The following is a 25460-nucleotide window of genomic DNA, read 5'->3' as shown; positions in this document are numbered from 1 at the left end:
TGTGATAAAAATGTGTTTGAAAACAAACAAAACTATTGATTCGAGTAATGGAAAAAAAGTAATCGATACAATAATCACTGAGAAAATAATCGCTAGACGCAGCCCTACACCTGGGGCTCAAGCCGGTCAGCAGGCGCTCCGAGGGACTGGTGTCGGAGACGTCCCGGAGGTGGTCGTCGTCGTCGGTGTCGGCGTCGATGTACTTGCTGATGGACGAGTCGTGGAAGGTGAACACGGCCTGCATCAGGGCGCTGCTCTCCGGGGATTTGGGCGGCGTCCTGCTGCTGGCCGTGGTGTAGACCGACACCTCGGGGCTCAGCAGCGAGTGGTCCGACATGACCGAGCTGTCGGAGAGAGGCGAGGGTCCCGACTCCGCCTCGCCGCGGCAGCCTCCCTTGTGCGCGAGGCTCTTGGAAGGGTTCCCGGAGAAGAGGAACTTCCGGGAGTTCTCGGCGTACGGGGGTTTCGTCGCCGACGGCGGGGCGAGCGCGGGCTCCCGGCCCGGAGCGGTCTGCAGGCCCGTTCTGGCGCCGGGTCTCTCTCGCCCCGACAGGCCCGCCGTCGGGGCGGGACTGTGGGAAAAGCGCCCGCTCTCCGGGAAGCCGAGGACCACCGCCGGACTGTGAGGGAAACGCGGGTTCTCCTGGAAGTCCGTGGCGCAGCTGATGTAGCTGTCGATGCTAGACAGGCTTTTCATGTCCCCCACGGCGTCTCTGGTCCCCAGCATGGGCGGACCCTGGTCCGCCAGGGCGCCCAGCTCTATCTCGTCCGTCATCTTGCCCACCCTGGAGCTCCTGTCCTTGCCGTTGAGGTTGGGCTGCGACTGGGTTTTGGCCATCTGGTTGTACATCTCCTCCAACTTCTGAGCGTTGAGTCTCTGGGGGCTGCAGGTGGCCTGGGCCTGACTGGGCGAGCCCAGCTCCTGGCCGGTGAACGAGCGGTTGGAGCTGGTCTCCGACCGTCCCATCTTGGGGGTCCATTTCCAGCGGCTGGGCGACAGGTGGTTGTCGTTGGGCCGGTCGCTCTTCTCCACCACCACGTCCATCAGCTCGGCGCTGCGGGCGAACGCCTCCTTCATGTTCATGGAGACGATGCTGCCGTTCCTCTTGGCCCGGTCCAGGGCCTCCCGGCGCTTGACGGCCTTCTCTTGCCTCTTCTGCTCCTTGTAGAACTCCGAGAAGTTGTTCACGATGATGGGGATGGGCAGCGCTATCACCAGCACTCCGGCTATGCAGCACAGGCCCCCGACTATCTTTCCGAGAAGCGTTTTGGGGTAGATGTCTCCGTAGCCTACCGTGGTCATCGTGATAGTGGCCCACCAGAAGGACGCCGGAATGCTCTTGAACTTGGTGTCGTCCTCGTCCTTCTCGGCGAAGAAGACCAGGCTGGAGAAGATCATGATTCCCATGGCCAGGAAAAGGATGAGTAAGCCCAGTTCGTTGTAGCTCCTCTTCAGGGTGAAACCCAGCGACTGGAGGCCCGTGGAATGACGAGCCAGCTTCAGGATTCTCAGGATGCGCATGATCCTGAAGATCTGCACCACGCGGCGGACGTTCTGGAACTGCAGCACGCTCTTGTTGGACTCGGTCAGGAAGATGGTGACGTAGTAGGGCAGGATGGCCAGCAGGTCGATGACGTTCAGAGGACCTAGGCAGGGCAACAGATCATTTTAATGCTGGATATTCAAATAATGTGAAAAAAACAGTACTGGACAGTGGTGGAAAAAGTACTCACATTTTTTACTTAATAAAAGTATCAATACTGCAATGTAGAAATACTCTGTTACAAGTAAGTCCAGTAATCGAAATTTACTTGAGTAAAAGTAAAAAAAAGTATTGGCATGAAAATATACTTAAAGTACCAAAAGTAAAAGTGGTATAATGTATAAAATGTATAAACATCTTTTGAAAACATGGTATATAAAAGATCTACAAGCTCACAACGCATTCAGAACATCAAAACCTTCAGTTGTGGTGGCAACCAAAGGCATGGCACCCCATATATTCAAAGCCTGATCCAACCCTACAACCCCTCCCACTCACTCCGATCAGCTAACACAGGGAAGCTGTCCGAACCTTCCCTAAAACAGAGACAACCCTCCACACGTCCCAGACTCTTCTCCCTTCTGGCTCCCAAACTGTGGAACAAACTCCCAATTTCAGTCAAAACTGCAGACTCACTCCCAATTTTCTACCGTAATCTGAAGACTCACCTCTTCAGACTCCACCTTAGCCCGTAGCACTTGACCCGAAACTACTTTTCAGGATTCAAATTCAAAAGCATCAAAAGTAGCAGATCTACAAGCTCACGGCGCGCTTTGAGCTTATAGATCTGCTCCTTATGATGCTTTTGTGTGAAGCTGTAGTATGATCAATTAGGGTATTAATTTACGGGGGGAAAAAACACATACAGTGGAGATAAGAGGTTTCTGCCCGACAGCAACAACATAATGATATGAAAAAATAAACCAATATTGTTGTTTAGATCAGTGGTTCTCAACCTTTTCAGGCCGCGACCCCCCCAAATAATCCTATTTGAACGGGGGACCCTCCACCCTGACAAGCACTTGGAATTGTAGGAGTTGAGGCATTACATTTACTAAATAGCTAAACATATCAGATCTACAAGATCTCGCGTTGTGAGGTGTTGTGAGCTTGTAGATCGGCAATTTTAAAAATGTGCCCTTTTCTTATTATCTGACAATTTGGCCAATGTTTGTCCATTTATTATAGTATAGTTTGATTACTTTTGATGCAGTAATGGTCTTTTTTGTTTTTTGTTTTTAGGTACTTAAAAAAGTCCTTAAAATTGTCATCTGGGGACCCACCCCCCCCAAAAAAAATGTGTAGGGACCCGACCCACAGGTTGAGAAACACTGGTTTAGATCAATGGACCAGTATTTAAATGTCAAAAGTTGTTGTGGTATACCTTTAAAGAACTTCCACTTGTTGGGAGAGGACAGGAAGCGAAGCAGGTACTCCATGGTGAACCAGGCGATGCACACAGCCTCCACGTGGGCTAGCTGAGGGTTGTCCGAGGCGTGGCCGAACTCGTCCGTGTCCTGCAGCTCCGGCAGGGTGTTCAGGGACAGGGCGATGGTGGACAGCACGATGAAGAGGATGGAGATGATGGCCAGGATCTGGAAGACAAAGGATTATCGAAACAGACGTCAAGAAAGGTAAGGAAAGGGAGACCTTTTGATTGTCCCATGGGGTGGAATAGGCTCTATGCACAGCAACCATATTGGAGAGAAATTGGGCCCATTCCTATACTTACTTAACAGGTGTTACCAATTATACTAATGAAGGCTCTGTTCCATTTAGTGTAGCAGAGTGGTTCTCAAACCTTTTGATTTCAAGGACCCCCATAACTCTCAGAGTTACACAACCGTAAGGGGCCATTTGGAACCCCCTCAAGGAACCATGAGGGTCCCTGGATATCAGCACCCTGACTCTGTTTGACCAGAATGGAACAGAGCCTTCATTAGCATCATTGGTAACACCTGGGCTGTGCATAGAGCCTATTCAGTTTCAGTATCGTTTTTGTTGATATTTTTATTTGCTCAGTGAAGAGGAGACAGGAAACAGGGAGAGAGAGAACAGGGAGTGACATGCAGCAAAGGCCGTCGGGCACAGGAATCGAACTGGTGTCTCGCTGTCAGACTGCATTAGAGCCTATATAGTATATACATATGTGGCCCCATATTTCACCCCCCCCCCCTCGTAATTTAGTGCCGTTCTTCGTCATACCACAGTGTCACACGAAAGTAGTAAAAATAGCCGATCTACAAGCTCACAACGCGACGCATCGTGACATGTTGTGAGCTTCTACTGTAGATCTGCGATTTTTGTGAAAATCGTTAAGTCAAGTGTGTCTGTGGGCTTTTTAAATATTGAACCAATTAATTAAGTATTAACAAGAGCTAGAGACTAAATAATAACAACATTTACACAATAAAAAAAAAACTACTTTGGACATACAAGGTTTTCAACGACGGTAATCAAAGTGCAGACTTCATAATCAAAGTATCTCAACAGACCGTCTGACTCAGGCGGAATTTGGCCGAGCTAATAGCAGGGGACTCACTTGGAACGCTTACTAATTCATGACCCACTTATCAAACTGCAGTTGCTTCAGAGTATAGGCCTGAGCATTAATGGCAACAAGAAGAACAGCCAAATGTGATCTTTAATCCTATAGCTATAGCGTCAAATGATGTATAGCAGGGCTTTTTCAGGCCAAGGGCCCAGTAGCTACAGTATGAGAGAGAGAGAGAGAGAGAGAGAGAGAGAGAGAGAGAGAGAGAGAGAGAGAGAGAGAGATGAAGCATAATACGACATTGGATTATAAGATATTGTACTATATTTATTGTGTTGCAAATTAGTTGAAAATAGCTTTCCTGTTTTGTACACATTATCTTTTTTGTTTTTGTTATTAATAATTATGTTGGATTCATTTAACCACTTAAATCCTCAATACTTTAAATTTGACCTTTGGCTCTGTACTTGGTTTGCTCTTTTCTCCCTCTACACCAAACCTCTGTAGTAACTCTGAGGACTCCCAGACCCCCTACCCATGATGCGTAGAAAGATCTATAATCTAGACTGAGATCTACACGTGGAAAATACAATTATCTCTCTGTGACATTTTCAAGCTTAAACAGCTGTAAACAGTATTGAATCCATTTCATTCATTATGGAGAAAAAGTGAACAGCAAGAGAATAGTATTTGACTGTGTGAGCTATACACAATGAACTATGCCAGCGGTTTTCAACCTTTTTCACGCCAAGGACCCCTAAATTGATATACATTTGGCCGCGGACCCCCATTTCAAAATGTTTCGTGCCAGGGACCCCCCAGAAGCAAAGACATCAGTTAATTTTCCCTTTAAAAAATATAAATGCTCAAAGATATGCACAGTTTTTCGAGGTTTTTCAAAAATAGCAGATCTACAAGCTCATAGCGCGGCACTCGCTGCCGCGCTTTGAGCTTGTATATCTGCTATTTTTGAATAGCCTAAGCTAAGTGGTTAAAAATGATTGTGATGCTATGAACTAATTTTGCTGGGGACCCCCTGGTACTCTCTCAAGGACCACTAGTGGTCCCCGGACCACTGGTTGAAAACCACTGAACTATGCCAATTGATTTCATGGAATGTTGGGCTTTTCTATTGCTATGTGTTTTTGTTGATCCGAGTACAGTGTGCATTCCAGAAATAAAGTTAAAGAATAATACTGCTCCAATGCAACGCTGATGGCATTATCTACCTGGAAACAGACTTTTGGCTGCTGTGATGAGTCTATAATCTCTTGCGCAAAATAGGGATGCCAGGTTGACAGTGGTTAAGTGTCTCTGTGGGGTTTATAAACATTGAACCAATGAAAAGTATTAGAAATAGCTTGTGATTTGATTACATTGGATCCACTTTTTTTTACATTACGTAATGATTATGTACATGATTTCCACCCGGCAACAACCATATTCAGTGTTAATAAATACTCACACAGGCAAACAGCAATGGTGAAGCTAAAAGACATGGAGGATCAGGGCTGGAAATTGGGGTTTGCTATCTTACTACATTATTGGGTAATTGAATAATTTGTCTGGAGGAATTTGGATTAGACTCGTCCATGTCAGATATTGGCCAGACTTTGGGGGTTTGGATTTCCCTCCCATCGATAAGAGTCTTCAGAGGACTCGAGTCGCTGATGGAATCAGCCTTTCTCAGTGCCTGGGCCTGAAGGGCACAAAGCCAAACCGACTTCCTCTCTATGGTGGAAAATAACTAAGTACATTTACACAAGTACAGTCCTTAGTACGAATTTGAGGTACTTTGACTTTAGCCTACTTCAATCTTTCAATACTTCACACTTCTACTCCACTACAAATTAGAGTCAAATAATGTATGTTTTACTCCACTACAATTATTTGAAAACTTTGTTATTTACTTTTATAGATTATTATTAAAAAACGCTCATTAACCACTCAAGCCCTATTTTATCCTTGGGCTATGGATAAAGTACTCAACCCCTGAGTGAAAGCATACAGTAGACACATATTACTCCGCTACAAGTGAAAGTTGCTCTGTCAAATTTGTGTTTGTATTTGAGTACAAATTACAAAGTACATTTTCTTTATAATGCCAATAATGCATTGCTGTATTTTCAATATATTTAAAATAGGGCTCAAGAGGTTAACTCATAATGTACTTTTCCCTTCTATTCCTAGAAATGTAGCGGAGTCAAAAGTACAGTATTTGTCTTTGAAATGTAGTGGTGTTAACACTAGTGTACACAAACGGAAAAAAAAGTACTTAAGTACAATACTCAAGAAAATGTACTTTGTCACTGTCCACCACCACCACCATTGCCTGAGTGGAGAGATGATAATTCACAGAGGCAGCAGTAATCCAACAATAATTGTGTATATTTGTCATAAAGTGACATTACAATCATTCTAATGGCACATCACGGCCAGTGCACAAGACATTATTACTACATATAGTCGGGCAGAAACCTCTTATCTCCATATATTTTTTCCCCCCGCCCCATAAATGAATACCCCACTTCTTCATAATACAGTGTCACACTGTTTTTTCAAAACAGTGAAAGATTTACGTGGTTAAGTCTGTCTATGGGTTTTAAAAATCCTTATCTAATGAATAGCAAGAGCTTGCGTTGACTAAATAATAACTGCATCAGATCCATGGGGAACACAGTTCTTTTTTTCAATTTCCTGAGAACAGACCAACAGGTTTGGACATACAAGGTTTCCACCCGACAGTGACGTTATTCTGATCACTCACTAGACTGTGGCTGACCATTTTACGGGGGGTTTCGCTCAATGAACGCGGCGGTGCTTAATTGTTGTCGATAAATCAAGGCTGAGTGGCCTGTTGCCGGGTAACCTGTCCTCACGTGAAGGTGGAGAGCCACTGAAAATAAAGGTGCTGAAGCTGTGGTGGAAAGTAACTGAGTATGTTTACTCAAAGTAAGTGATTTTTCGTTAAAATGAGTGTTAAATAGCTCTATATTCTGATAGTCCTCATTGCTATAGACTCAGAGTGTTTGTTCGGTAACAGGGGGTCTCCCTGTCTCTCCAGCTCTTTAGTAAACAGAGAATGTTTTTCAGGTCGGGATACCAATAGACCAATTATTTGTTTACTAACATTGAACCTGGACGCACAGGTGATTGTTTCACGCAATCAATTCCCAACCTGTTTCGGGGTGCACTGGTTTCAGCACACCCCAACCCCCTCTTGTGTGTGTTGGCTAGTGAGACGCGTCCTAACGAGACCTGATATAATGGGTTTCGTTGCGCGCATACTGGCTGCACGCAGCCAGTATGACGTCGTCTGTTAAGGGGTCTATTTGATCCAATCAGGAGAGAGAACTCGCCGCGTTTTGAGCTTATAGATATGCTACTTTTGATAGTTTTGTGTGACGCTGTAGTATGATCAAGTATAGTGCGTTCATTTACGAAAAAAACACACAAAAAGTTGAAATATGGAGATAAGAGGTTTCTGCCCGACAGCAACACACAATTTTTTATATTGTGGTATCGCTACCACAATAAATAAAATAAAAAACGGAGTACTTCTTCCCCTATGGGTGATGAGGGAGATTCTATGCCAGAATCAGAATCAGAATCAGCTTTGTCACATCACAGGTTTTCAGAAGTAAAAAAGTGGGTGAAATTTGTTTTCGTGCATAGTTCCCATCGTATCGTTATTCCCATTATTGGAAATGATGGAATTATTCCATTACTATTCCATTATGGCCATTGGTTGACCAAGCGTTTACAAGCACAGTGCAGGTGGCTGCAGATGCACATCGTTGCCATACGGCGCAGACAGTGATAGATTAGACACATTAACCCACTGTCCTCCACGTACTCACAAATGAGCCTAATTAATCGGAATTGAATGCATTTAGAAATATGATTCAGTTAACCCATTAAGAGTGCCGCGCTATGAGCTTGTAGATCTGCTTTTTTTTTTAAATCATGATTTTTTTTTGTGCAAATCTTTGAATATATATTCTATAAAGCGAACATTTGTCACTCAAATCTTTGCTTCTGGGGATTCTACAAATGTCTTCTAAATCCTAACAGTTTTTTGAAAAAAACGTATGTTGCTATAATATCAGTGGTTCTCAAACTCTGTCAAGGACCACCCAAAATGATATGAATTTGGTCGCGGACCTCCATCTCAAAATATATTGTTCCAGGGACCACCCAGAAGCAAAGGTTTGAATTAAAAATGTTTGCTTTAAAAAATATATATATTTGTGCGTGCGCGTGTGGGTACCATATAACAGAACAGAAACGGCGCTTGTTCTGAAGGACAGCTAAGAACATGCAAGTAGTGCATAATGTATGCAAGCTAGTGTTATGTTTAATGTATATACACATTTATAAAGCTGTTATCTCAAACTCATTCTAATGAGAAAATATGTATTTTAACAAATCTGTCGAGTAAATACAGTATATACAATATACAACTACACCTGCAGGACGTGGTCTCCCTAATCTTCCATTGAGACATTTAAACCTTGGTATAGGACACCTACTGTTGCTTTTATTTGGAGTAGACAATTATTTGTACCACTTTTTCTCCCCATTGTAGTCGTCGTGCCAATTCATTCCTCCCACTGCTTGGACGTAGCGCCTCCGTCCTACTTTTCCCGCTCAACATTCTCCGCTGACAGGCAACCCCCCCCCCCCCCCCCAGCACACAATGTTACAGTTGCAATTATCTCTCTCCGGCGGGCGGTGGTGGAAAAAGTACTCAAATTCTTTATTTAAGTAAAAGTATCAATACTGCAGTATAGAAATACTCCGTTACAAGTGAAAGTCCTGAATTCACAATTGACTTGATTAAAAGTACGAAAGTATTGGCATCAAAATGTACTTAAAGTACAAAAATAAAAATACTAAAATGTTTAAAAATAGCAGATCTACAAGCTCACAACGCGTCGCGATGCGACGCGTTGTGAGCTTGTAGATCGGCTATTTTCAAATATTCTACGTATAAAATAGGGCTAAAGTGGTTAATGTACGTTTCATAATGTCATAATTTATATCTGAAAAGTAACTAGTAACTAAAGTTTTCAAATAATTGTAGTGGAGTAAAAGCACAATATTTGCCTCTGAGATGTAGTGGAGTAGAAGTAAAAGTATTGGAAATTGGAAATACTCAAGTAAAGTACAAATACCTCAAAATTGTACTTAAGTACAGTACTTAGTTACCTTCCACCACTGCCGGCGGGAAAACATAAAACGTATGGATTGCAGCGTTAACACATGATCAGTAGCGCCGTAGCGGGACGGGTAGACCACTGCTTCTCAAGGTTGGGTCCGGGGACCACCAGGGGGTCCAAATGGACCCTTATACTGCTCTGAGAGTTACACACAAAGAGTACCACAATAGTGTCATGTGCAACGCGCTGATATTCTTCTGGCACCTTAACATCTATATCTATATACAGTACAGTAGCTGCTATGCTCATGCACCTTATGTACCCCCTCGCCCTCCTTCCCTTCTCTCTAGCTCTTTCGTGGAAACAATAAAAACGATGGAGCTTGCACAAAATTGAATTTCGCCCACTGTTGAACACCTTTAAACCTGTGATGTCGTGACAATAAAGAGGATTATGATTATGATTCTGAGTGTATGGAACCAAATGGACCCCTACAGGTCTGTAACTCTGAGAGTGTACAAATGGAACCACGTGGACCCTTACAGGTCTGTAACTCTGAGAGTGTACAAATGGAACCAAATGGACAAGTTAAACAAACACTGAGGATTTCCCAGTGTGTTGAGCTGGCAGGGTGTTTCTCTCTCTGTATTAAATCCTCCAGGGGAAGCAGTGAAGGGGACAAGCAACAGAAATAGGGCAACAGCGAGCGGCAGGCTCGTTAATGGCTGATTGACAGCACCAGGCGGTGACAACGGGGCCAATAATTCTGAATCTGTGCTCCCAAGTGTATGAGCGATGGCTGAAGACAGCAACCTTATCTACGGCCAATCAGAGCAGGGGGAAGCACTGTTGCCATAGCGGCGATGGCAGACATGAATAATGACCCTATCTGTTTATCTTGTACAGCCTCCAATTCCTGCTCGCCTCCAGCGTGTGTGCGTGCTTGTGTGTGTGTGTGTGTGTGTGTGTGTGTGTGTGTGTGTGTGTGTGTGTGTGTGTGTGTTTGTGTGTGTTTTTTTGTGTGTGTTGCCCTGGAGGAAGTGGACTAGCTAGGACCGTTCCAACTGTCGATTATTTTATTTACATTTATGCTATCAATTACTTTTTTTCCGATTAATTGAATAATTGAGAAGCACCTATAAACAACCGTGGAAAATGCGGAATGCCAAAATGTCCGCCCAAAATTGATTATTAAAACAAATGAGTTCCATTAACTGTTGACCCCGTAAGGGTCCGTTTGGTACACTCTCAGAGTTACAGAACCATAAGGCAGTGGTTGTCAGAGTGGGGCCAGGGTTAGGGTTAGGGTCCAGGTTAGGGTTAGGGACCCCCCCTCAAATTTGGTCACATATACTCAAGTACTGTACTTAAGTACAATTTTGAGATTAACTTTTGGTACTTTAAGCAGACACGTTGCTAGGTCTCTACTAGGTTGGGGGCTTAGCCCCCCAGGCAACAGACACATGCACGCGCGCTACACGTGCATGTGTCCCTTTTTCGCAGATTTCGGTGGATTTTGGTACTTTTGGGTACTTTTTCCCCCGTTTTTTTGTTACTTTATTTCGGTTTTAGGGTTAGGGGTAGGTTAGGGTTATAGATACATAATTTAAAAAAAATAATAATAATATTTTTTTATTGGTGGCTTTGGATAAAACATTAGCCACCAAAGTCCCCGCGTAATAGGTCACACATAAGCCTTCACGTCAGACGCCACATTATCACATGAAAAAAGGCTATTTGAACTGAAGTTTACATTCTTGCTGCCCGCACCTCCTGCGTATCAGATACGCTTTCTCTGACGTTTTTTTGGATGGCTACGCTTGGCTACGAAATGTTTCTGCAGGTCACACTACGTATATAGCCTAACGCGGTAGAACACACCACTGGGATGAATGTGCTGTACAGTATATCAACAATGAAAGTATGAGAGAATACAAGTAAGTCTTGCATGTTTTGTGTTTCTTATACCTTAAGTAATGTTCTTGTGTTTCCTGCATGCCTTCCCATAATATGTCCCTGGATACGCATTATGTCCCGGCATACGCATTATGTCCCTGCATACGCATTATGTCCCTGGATACACATTGGCCCTCATTTATCAACGCAATGTAGACCGAATAATGGGCGTACAGCGAGATCACCGCAACTTTCGGCATTTATCAATACATCCTGACTTTGAATTTAGCGTACGGCCCGCTCAGATCTCACGTCAGGTCTGACTGAGGCCGTGTAGACTAAGGTCTATTTTGTTGCTGTTATTTTGGAAAGCACTTTGGGTTAGCTGCTGTTGTTTTTAAATGTGCTATATAAATACATTTGACTTGACTTGACTAGACTTTGGCGGCACCCTTTTGTTCCATCGTAGACATGCGGAGCAGCATTGTCTGACCGTCTTACAGGCATCTGGACACATAATCCACTCCTAAATGTATATCTAACACACTAATAAATAATCCCTGTGAAAGGATAACATTTTATAAACTCATTTAAAGAAACTGCTTTAACAGTCATTCAGATAAGATTGCAGATCTGGCTGCATTGGCTATTTGAAAATAGCAGATCTACAAGCTCACAACGCGTCACAACACGACTCGTTGTGAGCTTGTAGATCTGCTATTTTCAAAATATACGAGCGCTTATGCGAGAGCATTTTCGGATGTCGGGACTGGTGTTTCGAGAATATTTAAGGGCGTGTAATTTAAATGACGCTCGGTTTCAGCCGTCAGATTTATCAAAGCTCCGACCAAATGTACGCTAGGATTGTCTGTATAGGATCCTTTGATAAATCTCACTTGGAGGTTGGCCCACGGGCAAATTAGGGCAAAAAATAGGTCATTTTTTACGCTCCATTGATAAATGAGGGCCACTATGTCCGTCCGACAGGCATCTGGACACTCCAAAGTGTATATCTAACACACTAATAAAGAATCCCTGTGAAAAGATAACATTTTATAAACTCTGTGTGCTTTCAAATCTATAGAGACCTGAGCTACTGAACTCATCTGGTGTTGTGTAAGTATAGGATTTTCTTATCGAACAGGTTGCTATTAGTTGTACTTTGAGTGCTAAAGTGTATTAGTGCTTTAAACAGTAGGCTGTTAGTTGTATTAGTTGTATTTGTATTATAGTATTTGTGTTTGAAACAGCTAGGCTTAAAGCTGTTGAGCAGTTCAGCAGGCTAGCCCAATCAAGTGCCTTTTGTTAAGTGTCTGGGAGAAGGCCCATCACATCTCAAGCACTATAAAGGCAGCCCCAGCGTTTTCTGTCCCTGGTACACATTATGTCCCTGGATACATATTATATCCCTGGTACACATTATGTCCCTGGATACACATTATATCCCTGGTACACATTATGTCCCTGGTACACATTATGTCCCTGGTACACATTATGTCCCTGGTACACATTATGTCCCTGGATACACATGTCTCAGCATTCATACTCTGTCCTCTGTTGTAGTCCTTGTCCAAGAACCGCTCAAACACCATAGTTTTGTCTGCTGAGGAGGACACAGTGGTGGTAAATCTTATCTCAAACCACGACAAGAGGGCCTATATCTGAAGGAGCTGACATTTTTGACAGTGCGGCTAAAAGATCAACACGTATATACATCTCTATGAAATTTGACCTTTAACCAAACAATGTTCCTCGGTAGATCAGCTCGTTGCTATGGAAACCATGTGAGAAGGTCATATGCTATCACTGGTGAACATATGATAACATTTGACTGTGCCACATTGGAGACACGTCTCAATGCAACATCCCCTACACAACTCAACACACACACAATGCTCTGAGTGTTGACCTTTCACCAGACAAATGCCTCAGCAGGTCAGTTCACTTTTTTTATTTTCAAACCATCTGAGAAGGTCATATTCTTTCACTGGTAAACATAAAATGTTACTGTGCCAAATTGGAGGAATGTCACTTCACAATTATCTACACAAATCAGATAGGCCTACATTTCTCTGAACTTTGGGCCTTTCACCAAACAATTTACCCAGTAGGTCAGTTCACTTTTTCTTTTCAAACCATGTGAGAAGACATATTCTATCACTGGTACACGTACCCTATATCAGTGGTTCTCAAACTTTTTCATGTCAAGGACCCCCAAATTGACACTTATTAACCCGCGGACCCCCATTTCAAAAGATATGCCAGGGACCCCCATAAGAGAAGATTTTTTTACGGCTTTAGCAGTGATTCTCAACCATTTTGATTTCAAGGGCCCCCCAGTTTGACATGCATTCGCATTTCTATCACTTCGACCGCAATTTATATTGTAAAATCTATGTCAATTTAACTCTGAGAGTGTACAAATGGAACCAAATGGACCCCATTTGGTTCCATTTGTACACTCTCAGAGTTACAGACCCATAAGGGTCCATTTGGTGCCTAATCTATCATTTAGCTGGGGACCCCCTGGAACTCCCTCAAGGACCCCTGGGGGTCCCCGGACCCCACTTTGAGAACCAATGCCCTATATGGTAACATTTTACTGTGCCAAATTGGAGAACTCTCACCTAACAATCACCTACAAGAGGGAACGGGAACGGGAAGGCTCCCGGTCCGATCCCCAGCTCCCCCCAAGGGCTAGTGGCGAAGTGTCCTTGAGCAAGACGTTGAGCTTCTAACCAAACTTTGGGTCATTACTCATTTTATCATCTACTCAGGCTTTTGTGAGCCTCCCAGACCATTTTTAAGTTGCTTGATTCAGTATTTAGATATTTGATATTCATTTTATCAGACACGCCCCCTTCCTATACAAACCCATTATAACTTCAAACTCCATTTTAACCGTGTTAGATTCTGGTGACTCACCCCGCCCTCCTAATATGTGAGGGGCCGTGTTTTTTCGATAACTTTTTTCATTTATTTAATTTAATTATTTTATTGTATTTAATTTTTTTCATTTTCCAAAAATAATATTAAAAATAAATGAAAATAGTTATCGAAAAAAAATCAACAAGCGAGCTTGTAGATCTGCTATTTTCAAACGATTTTTATACATTTGAAAACGTGAAATGGGACATTCTGCAAAATGAGTAACATTTTGACACCAACACTTTTGTACTTTTACTCAAGTCAATTTTGAATTCCGGACATTTACTTGTGACAGAGTATTTCTATATTGCAGTATTGATACTTTCACTTAAGTAAAAAAAATATGGGTATACTTTTTCCCACCACTGCTCCTAACTGCTCCTGGGGGTTGGGTGCCTGCCTTGCATGGCTTCCTCCGCCGTCGGTGCGTGAATGTAATGCACATTGTAAAACGCTTTGCATAAATGCGCCATTTACAAATACACCCTGCTTGATTGTGTTATGTTCCCTTGCTTTGCAAGCTTCACACTCTACACTCTGACTGCTGAGTTATCGCTCTCTCTCCCGGCTTGTTTAATATCACGGTGTGTTAATTTCATTAAAACATTGCACGGTTTTAAATTCGGATTCCACTTCCACTGGACATGAAACTGAAAGAAGAAAAAAAATATGATTTTGAGAGAAAGCGGCACATAGAGTACCGGATATGACTGGAATGTCAAGCAGCAACACACGCAATTGTTGGACTCTCAGTTGGAGCCAAATGGAAGAAAAACATTCATATTTTTGTACACACACTCACTATCTGTGAAAAATGTATTGTTGGTGGGTTTGCAAGCTCTACTGCATGTGATCTTTATATCCCTTATAGATCAAATGTATTATTATTATGAGAGATATGACCTAACACAGTAGTCACTCTAATGTAGGAAAAGAAACACAACGTCTCTATCGGGTGGAAACAGAATGTGCAAAGCTGTTACTTTTCAGGATTCAAATTCAAAAGTATCAAAAATAGCAGATCGACGAGGTCAAAACGCGCCGCATTTCAAGCTTGTAGATCTTCTATTTTTTTATACTTTTGTGTGACGCCGTAGTATGCTCAAGTAGGGCATTCATTTACGAAAAAAACACAAAAAGTAAAAAAAAATATGGAGATACAAGGTTTCTGCCCGACAGAAGCAACGTTATTATGCATGGGACATTATGCTGTGGACCCTCACTAAAGTGTCTGAGATGGACTCCCACACACAACCCACAGACGCACACACCCTGAAATAGCTCTCATAAAATAGACATATTTTCAAATTAACCAGATTTTCAGGGCCGCTATGCCAGTGGTTCTCGAATGTGGGTACGTGACGTGTACCAAAGCGTAGTGCAGCAGTGCAGTAACTATGCAAATGATTAAACTGATAACAAAAAAGGAGTTTTAACCTATGAAGACCTGAGGCCGATTCTACAAATGTAAACAGTTTTCTGAAAAAAACCTATGTTGCTATATTAGTGGTGCGCAAACCTTTTCATGTCAAGGACCCCCAAAATTATGTATTTGGCCGCAGACACCCCATCTCAAAATATTCTGTTCCAGGGACCCCCAGAAGCAAAGATTTGAGTTAAAAATGTTCGCTTTAAAACGTATAATCATTGCACAAAATGTTACTATTTTTCAAAAAAATAGTAGATCTACAAGCTATGAGCTTGTATATCTGCTATTTTTGAATAGCCAAAGTATAAAATTCAGCGTAGCGATAGTTCATGTAGACACGGAAGGCAGGAGGTTTCTATGCTACGTTCACTCTCCCCGGACTCTCTGGCGGTTCATTTAAGCAGCATGTTCTCTGTTCATTCTACGTGCTTAGCTGTCATTGCCGGTTGTACAGCTGTTGGTTTTCAAATGCCCTCCACCTCCCTGTGGCATTTAGTTCACATTGTTAATAGGATGATTCTGTGGATTTTACTGTGGTTCGATATGGATTGTACTATGATATGTGGTAGTTTAATTAGGCATTGAAGGTTCAACGTTATATGTTCATGTAAAGCTCTGCTCTGGGACGTTTGTGATTTCAGATCTGTGACATGCGCAGGGAATCTGTAATATCACATGAGCAGAGTCACACCGCCAAATCTGAATGCAATAGGCTCTATGCACAAGCAGCCATATTGGAAATATATATGGCCTTCTTACTTCCTTCACAGGTGTTACCAATGATACTAATGAAGGCTCTGTTCCATTCTGGTCAGGGTGTTGATATTGAGCATGTTGGCTCACTAGAAACACTCCATTTTGGTTCCCAAATGGCCCCTTATGGTGGATGTGTAACTCTGAGAGTGTACAAATGGTTCCATTTGTACACTCTCAGAGTTATGTGGGTCCTTGAAAATAAGAGACCACTGTGCCACACTAAATGGAACAGAGCCTTAATTAGTATCATTGGTAACACCTGTGAAGGAAGCAAGGAAGGCGCCCTATTCATTCCCAATATGGCTGCTATGCATAGAGCCTATAGCATTGCATATATGGTAAATGGTTAATAAATGGTGTATGGTTATTAAATGGTATTGGTTATTCCTGAGCTGAGGTGTCTACATGAAATAATGGTTATACTGTAGCTAAAACCTAAAATGACACAGATGCGTTCCCGGTTAAGGCAATGCAGCCAGTAGTTTTTTGAGATATCTTGTTGGATTGATGGATGTATAGTCTCTCAAACCAGACAACTTTTCCACAATGTTTGAAAACTCTGACCTGGGTGTGCCGATACACTAATTTCACGATACGATACACGATATTGGGCTCATGATATCGATATGATATGATATATGGCACTTTTTTACTATGAAAATATATTGCAAAAAATAAATATGAAAAAAAAAGATATATATATATATATTTTCTTTTTTTCCCCAAAAATGCCACAACGATACATATTGTCACGAAAACGTATCGTGATATATCACAGGACGATATATCGGCACACCCCTACCTCCCAGTCTCAGGGCAGACACTAACCACAAGACCATCAGAAGAAACATCAGAAAATTGTCTACGGCAATAGTGTGTCTGAAGAGACGGACGGACGGATCGACCGAGCGACATTGCCATCCTTGGAGCCCTGCCGCTAGCGGGGCTAAAAAAAAACAATATCCATAAATCATTAAGTGACTAATATGGATTATCATTCACTGAAACCTGAGGCCCCCTTTAAAGACACCAGCCATGATGATGAACCTTGGAAGCGAGGTGTGTGTTTTTCTGTAGAGCTACAAGTCTGCTCCATGATTCATGGCCTGCGTTCCACACCACTCCGATTAGTGTTCTCACACCCTGGAAAGTATGCTGGCATCCCAGATGGCATCCATGGAACTCCCCGAGTCCCTGAGCTCTGGCAGCCAGGCGGGCACACACACATGCACACACCCGCACGCACGCACGCACGCACGCACGCACGCACGCACGCACACACACACACACACACACACACACACACACACACACACACACACACACACACACACACACACACACACACACACACACACACACACACACACATGCACAAACGAACAAACGAACGAACGCACGCACGCTCGCACCCACACACGCACAAGTCATTCATTAGCAGCACTGCTGCAATTGTGGAAAAGTACTCGCATTTTTCTTATTTACCTAAGTAGAACTAGCAATACCACACTGTAGAAATACTCTGCTACAAGTAAACGGCCTGTAGTGGAGTAGAAGTACGGTATTAAGTATTTTAAAAAACTGAACGCACTGAAGTGAAGTAAAAGTACTTCAACGAACGAACGCACGCTCGCACACACGCACACACACACACACGTCATTCATTATACAGCACTGCTGCAATTGTGGAAAAGTACTCCCATAGTTGTTTTTTTACTTAAGTAGAAGTAGCAATACCACAGTGTAGAAATACTCTGCTACAAGTAAAAGGCCTGCAGTGGAGTAGAAGTACCGTATTAAGTATTTAAAAAAAACTGGAACGCATTCAAGTGAAGTAAAAGTACTTGTACTCAAGTACGGTATTCCGTTATACTTTCCACCACTGAGCAGCAGTGAGAGCAGTGAGATGGCAGCCTGTCGTTCTCGCAAAGCCCCACTGCCTTCTCTGTGAACCGCCACACCGCTCCCAGCTGGATGCCTAAATAGCCTTTGACTGGAGAGACAGAGGGAGAGTGGGTGGGGGGGGTGAAGTGGGGGGGTGGAGGGGGGGTGTTTCCGGGTCTTGCCTGACCGTTACCTGACCCACACGTCATCCTCTATTCCGCTGTTTCTCAAATGTCAAAGTGCAGTAACTATGCAAAGAAAAGAAAAATAGTTTTAACCCATTAAGACCTGAGGGGTGGAAACCTCATACGTCCAATACGGTAACTTTTCAGGATGCAAGCCAAGCACCGTGCTTGCAGATCTGCTACTTTTGATACTTTTGTGTAACCCTGTAGTATGATCAAGCTATTTTGCAACAGGTGGGACCTTGGCATGGAGAACTTGGGAAGCCCCTTTGAGACGAGAGAGAGAGAGAGAGAGAGAGAGAGATAGAGAGAGAGGGAGGGCTGAGGAGGTCTTACCTGACCGCTCCCTGACCCATCATACTCTCTAGTCTACAAGTCACATGAGCCACATGATGAGCATCACGCTTCCAGCTGAGGCTGCCAGCCTCCGTCTCCATGACGACCCCATCTGGCTTGACAGGAGGTGCCTGCATGGAGCCGCTTGTGAAAACAAACTGACAATCCCCCCCACTCTCTCACACCCCCCCTCTCTCTCTCTCTCTCTCCCTCTCTCCGCCCCCCCCCCCCCCTCTCATCCTGCCCCCCTCTCTCAACCCCTCGCTCCCTCTCTCTCTCTCTACCTCCCTACTTCTCTTTCTACCCCTCCTTTCTCTCATCAACGCCTCTCTCTCTCTCTCTCTCCTCCCTCTGGTACCTTATTAAAAGCTCGCCCAGCTTTGAAGCATCACATGTGCACCGGTCTGTTGTTCTCCGTCTGCTTGGCATTTTATCTTCTGCTTTGCCGTCCGCATTTTCACCGAGGCTGTAACTACCCATTATCTTCTCAGCCATCATTCTATCCATTTGCTTTTGTGCCATTAATCACATAATTCAGAAACATGTTTCATGGATAATTACGTAAAAAAAGATTAGCCTATGTACAGTATGTAATATGAATGATCGATTACTCCCAAATAATTGAGCCCTGTTTTATACTTTTACACTATAACTGTGTATACCTGTCACCATACTGTATTTCTGCTTTGTCATGAAAATAGCAGATCTACAAGCTCACAATGCGTTGCAATCGTGACACGTTGTGAGCTTGTAGATCTGCTATTTTCATATTTCATATATTATATATCCCTCTCAATTACGTACAGATATACAGTACAAATAATCAATAATGTTCTCAATAGATTATCGGAGAGCTGATGCAGTCCAATTTCTGTAATAAAAGCAACGTGTGTGTGTGCGTGTGCGTGTGCGTGTGCGTCCGTGTGCGTGTGCGTGTGTGTGTGTGTGTGTCTTAGGGGGGATTAGCACTCCATTAACACCTTCCAGGACCTATTCGGGTCCTATGTGCTCAGAACCACTGACACATGCTCTCATCAGGTGACAGACACTGTCTGAGCGCTATAACTGGTACGATCTGTTGAATCGTTTGATCGTATCAATGCTGCAACTTACAATGACATGGTACAGCATTTAGCAGACACTCTTATCCAGAGCGACTTACAAGTGTGAGATCGGAATAAGCAGAGTAAATCTAGTCAATACACAACACGGTAAATAATTACATAAGGAGAGTGCAGAGAGAACAATGTAGGGTCTTTTTTTGGACGGTAAAATATAGTTTTTAACACATTGATTGCCACGATATTGAACATAGTTTTCTATCCCCTTGCAGCGTATAATTACCTCGGCTAAATTGTTGGTTCTCAAAGTGGGGCCCGGGGACCCCCAGGGGTCCTTGAGGGAGTTCCAGGGGGTCCCCAGCTAAATGGTAGATAGCTAGGAACCAAATTGACCTTTATGGGTCTGTAACTCTGTGTACAAATGGAACTCTGTGTACAAATGGAACTCTGTGTACAAATGGAACCAAATGGACCCTCGGGTCCATTTGGTTCCATTTGTACACTCTCAGAGTTAAATTAATATTGATTTTACAATAGAAATTGGGGTCCCAGTGATATAAATGCCTTTAAGTGGGGGTCCGTAGCCTATAATGCAGGTCAAACTGGGGGTCTTTGAAATTAAAATGGTTGAAAATCACTAGAGCCGTAAAAATCTTCTCTTATGGGGGTCCTTGGCATATCTTTTCAAATGGGGGTCCGCGGGCTATTAAGTGTCAATTTGGGGGTCCTTGACACGAAAAAGTTTGAGAACCACTGCAACAGCATACCAGGTATAAACAATGAACCTAGCATCTGTCTAACCACTTAAACCCTCTAGTCTTAAAAAAAACGGAGTGCAGTTGCAACTTGGATTGCTTTTTTCCATCAACAGCAAATCATCAGCAAACCTCAGTATCCCTACCCCCCCCAGGATAGGGATACTGAGGTTAAAGTGGTTAAACGACATGCTATCTAAATCTTGTATAGGATACTATCTGTATAGGATGAACGATGGACCTAGCAAACATCTAATGCTCAGTTCAATGGGCCATCCAAGCTGTTCCCGCTATAGTGCCTTCTAAGAGGTCACATGCGTTAGATAATCTGGAATAATTCACACTCCTCTCTCTGAATGTAGAACGGCTCTGCATCCCTGCCTCGCAAAAGAGATGGGGTTACTATGGAAACGGGAGGAGACCGTGTCTTCCACATTTTCCCCCGGCACCATAGCTTGAGACATGAAAACACACACACAAACACACACGCTCGCACGGATAGGGACACACACACACACACACACACACCAGGTTCTGTTCTACACGCATGCACACGCGTTCATTTTGTATTCCATTATAGCATGCAACTTATAGCAAATTATAGCAACTTTACACCACTGCATATGCTCACACCGCCCGACTGTACTGTCTAAAACCTCCTCCTAGAACCGTGTCCAGACCTTGTCAAAATGAATCCACATCCATTAGTATGCTGTAGTTGTCGGTTGCCAGGTTCTGTTCTAATCCAAAACAAGTAGACCCAGACTGGTGACCAGGAAAGCAGTGGTTCTCAAAGTGGGGTCCAAGGACTCCCACATTTGTACACTCTCAGAGTTATGGTGGTCCTTGAAATAAAATAAAAAGTTTAAGAACCACCGGTATCGTAATTATATTAACCACTTTAGCCTATTTTATACCTAGGCTATTTGAAAATAGTCGATCTGCTATTTTCAAACATTTCTGTACTTATACTTTTGGTACTTTAAGTACATTTTGATACCAATACTTTTCTACTTTAACTCAAGTACATTTTGAATTCCGGACTTTTACTTGTAACAGAGCACTTCTACATTGCAGTATTGATACTTTTACTTGAGTAAAACATTTGAATACTTTTTCCACCACTGGATGTAACCGATTCTGGTTCCTCAATGTTGGATCTAGTTCCTCCGGTTCCTTCAGGCTCCGGATCCCAAGCCTACTAAATGGCAGAGCACACAACTTTGTGCGCATACATTTGCTAGTCCAATTTGCATGGAATCCTCCCCAGATCTCTCCTTATCATCATGAAGAGATAAGGCATGACCAATTAAGTACATGTGCAGCACTTTACAACAGCTTTGGGAATGCTCAAAGGGTCTACGCGGCAAAACCAGTGTTAACCCATTAAGACCAAGAACGCATCTGTGTCATTTTTAGATTTCTCTGTCTATAAAAAAATAGCAGATATACAAGCTCATAGCGCGGCACAGAGTGCCGCGCTATGAGCTTGTAGATCTGCTATTTTAGAAAAATCTTAAACATTTTTGCAAATCTTTGAATATATATATATATATGTTTAAAGCGAACATTTTAAACTCCCAATACTTGCTTCTGGGGGTCCCTGGAACAGAATATTTTGAGATGGGGGTCCGCGGCCAAATACATATAATTCTGGGGGTCCTTGACATGAAAAAATAGGAGCACCATTGATATAGCAACATACAGTACTGTACTGTAAGTATTTAGAAAACATGTTTAGATACGTATTTTTGAACAGAGATGTTCACTATTCTTCAAAAATAAGTAAATAGCCAAATAAATCTGAGGTTGATTCTACAAATGCCTTCTAAATCAGTCGTTCAGACACTTTCAAGATCTTTCAAAAACGTTCCAAAACAGCAGACGTACAAGCTCGTAGTGCGGCACGAAGTGACGCGCTGTGAGCTTATAGATCTGCTAGTTTTTGAATATCCAACGCAAAAATCTAAAATGACACAGATGCTTTACCGGTTTCAATGGGTTAATTTAAATTCCGAAAGTGTCAACATGGACACATAAGGGTCCGTTCTTACAATTAGATTTAGGCTGAATTAACACTTCACATTTGAATGTGCGTGCCCTGTGAGCAATCCCACAGCTGTCATAAAGGGTGACATATTTGTCTTAATTGGTTATGCCATCTCTTCATGTTGATATACGGACCGATCTGGGAAGGATTGTCAGACGGTCCCTATATCCAGCAATCTATTGCATTCGCTCCCTGCAACTAAATTCAAAATGCTCACAGGCTGGGGGTTGGAAAAGTAGCCTACTCAGATTTTCTCTTTTTACTTAGAGTAGAAATATCACTATGTAGAAATATTCTGTTACAAGTAAAAGGCCTGTGTTCAAAATATTATATTATTAAAATATATTACTATATTATATACTATATTTTTGAATAGGGCTTAATGTATGTTTTGTATGAATAATCTAAATATGCAAAGTAACTAGTAGAGCTGTCAAATCATTGTTGTGGAGTAAAAAGTACAACGTTTGCCTCTGAGTTGTATGGAGTAGAAGTAGGCTATTAAAAAATGGAAATACGCAAGTAAAGTAAAAAGTACCTCAAAGTTGTAATGAAGTGCAGTGCTTGAGTAAATGTACTAGCTTACTCTAAAATATTCAGTTCTTGTGAGAAGGGGCCTGTCATTATATAAAGTTAATGACCAACCGAGATGAAGTGGCTAGCATTCATCTGCGTCCCTCATTCTGAGATCGCAGTAATTCACTGCGGTTTTTAACCCATTAAGAGCTGGAACTGTGTCATTTTTAGATTTGAGCTAAAAAGCATTATTCTACACTTTGGGCTATTCAAAAATAGCAGATATACAAGCTCATAGCGCGGCACCGAGTGCCGCGCTACAAGCTTGTAGACCTGCTATTTTTGAAAAATCGTGAAAATGTGTGCAAATCTTTGAATATATATATTTTTAAAGCGAACATTTTTAACTGAAATCTTTGCTTCTGGGGGTCCCTGGAACAAAATATTTTGATGGGGGTCCGCGGCCAAATACATATCATTTTGGGGGTCCTTGACATGAAAAAGATTGAGCACCACTGACATAGAAACATACGTTTTTCAGAATACTGTTGAGATTTAGGAGACATGTAGAATCGGCTTCAGGTCTCAATGGGTTAAATGACTGGGGTCCTGGGCTGCTAAATGGACCTATACTGTATGCCCTACTGATTCGAAGCAAACTGCAGCAGCTGGATTCCAACTATAGGGCAGATTTTAGTTTAATAACCATCCATTTAATCATATTATACTTCATTATTTATTTGAAAAATAGTGGAAATAGGCGATCTACAAGTTCGCAACGTATCGCAAAGCAACACGTTATGAGCTTGTAGGTCGCCTCTTTTTGCTGTTTTTCGACACATTGATTTATACAGAAGACTGGAAGCAATTATGATGATTATCTAAAATAATTGCAATCAGGCGATTTTGTGTTAATTGTGACAGGCTTAGTTCCAACCAGTGAAAATCCATCCCAGAACAGTGGAGAAGGCTATAAGAGCCAAGGGCAGTGGCTGGAATTAATTAGGGGCTAGGCCTTGCGGAAAAAAGCATATATTCATTAATTAATTCTTATTTTTGTCTTCAATTTCCTAAGTCTGGTGTCTTTGAGATTGACAGTCACGGCGGTCCCGTTGACCGCCTGACACACACACACACAAACACACACACACACACACACACACACTCACGCACACGCACACGCACACACACACACACACACACACACACACACACACACACACACACACACACACACACACACACACACACACACACACACACACACACAATCATGGGACAATCATACAATTATGACCATTGATGTCAATCACGTAGTAATTCATGATCGAGGGGAACTTGAAGGGTGGACGCTGTTCTGAAGTTTGCCCCGGCAAGGTGAACCCCTCAGGGGCCTCTCCTTGATGTCTGCAATACATTCTGTATTTGCTTTAATATTAAAGCCATCATGTCACAGGCCCTGTCATGTGACCATTATTACCAGCCCTGTTACAGGGATGTCAGGCACTGTCACGGTGCTTTCAGAACCTGTGACACGATCACATCCCCGTGACAGGGCTTCCGTGGACAATAGCTGATCTACAAGCGCACAATGTAATGTTTGCATTTATCGACTACTTTCTGCAAAGAGGTTTGGTGTGGAGAGAGAAAAAAAAGTACCAGTGGTGGAAAAAGTACTCAAATGTTTTATTTAAGTAAAAGTATCTATACCACAATGCAGAAATACTCTGTTACAAGTAAAAGTCCAATATTCAAAATGTACTTGAGTAAAAGTACAAAAACATTGGCATCAAAATATACTTAAAGTACAAAAAGTTAAAGTACTAAAATGTTTGAGAATAGCAGATCTACAAGCTCACAACGTGTCACGATGCAATGCGAGCTTGTAGATCTGCTATTTTCAAATAGCCTATGTATAGGCTATTTTCATTAATGTATTAATGTCATTAATGTAAGTTTTATAATATAATAAGGTATCTGCAAAGTTTAGTAACCACAATATTTGTCTCTAAGATGTAGTGGATTAGAAGTAAAAGTACTGAAAAATGAAAATACTCCAGTAAAGTCAAGATTCCTCAAATGTGTACTCAAGTACAGTACTTGAGTACATGTACTTAGTTACTTTACACCACTGACAAGAACAGTGCGCCAAGTGCAGAGCCAACTCCAGCCAACCATGCAGTTGACTAAGTATAGAGGGCCTAAGTGGATAAGATTTACTTATACATGGAACAAAGGAAGTAATAATTAGAAACGGTAATTATAAAGGTTGTCAGCGTGCACCGACTTTTCAGCATATATAGAGTATGCGCAGGCCATCGGACACTGAGTCAGGACTCATATTCATCTCCTGAATGAATTCCACCTCATCTCCTCTCCTCCTCAATTATTCATGCATCTCAGATGAAGGAGAGAATCCAGACTTAGCATCTATATTTAAACCGTGGCCGGTCAACGCTGGCTG

At 42.5% G+C, this 25460-nt stretch overlaps 1 protein-coding gene across 1 annotated transcript in view; it reads right to left on the bottom strand.

Moving 5' to 3' along the window:
- Positions 1-25460, bottom strand: part of kcnb1 (potassium voltage-gated channel, Shab-related subfamily, member 1) — a gene marked incomplete at both ends in the record, with an annotated part of 93276 nt that overhangs the window by 833 nt on the left and 66983 nt on the right. Inside the window, 2 exons of the mRNA XM_084061673.1 lie at positions 111-1647; positions 2929-3139. Of these exons, the coding sequence (XP_083917799.1) occupies positions 111-1647; positions 2929-3139 (1748 nt within the window). The remainder of the gene's footprint in view (positions 1-110; positions 1648-2928; positions 3140-25460) is intronic.

This window comes from Gymnoscopelus microlampas (assembly GCF_963454915.1).
Source record: "Gymnoscopelus microlampas genome assembly, chromosome: 7".
NCBI lineage: Eukaryota > Metazoa > Chordata > Actinopteri > Myctophiformes > Myctophidae > Gymnoscopelus > Gymnoscopelus microlampas.
Note: the sequence above shows the minus strand (reverse complement) of the source record. Positions and strands in the feature narration are given on the sequence as shown.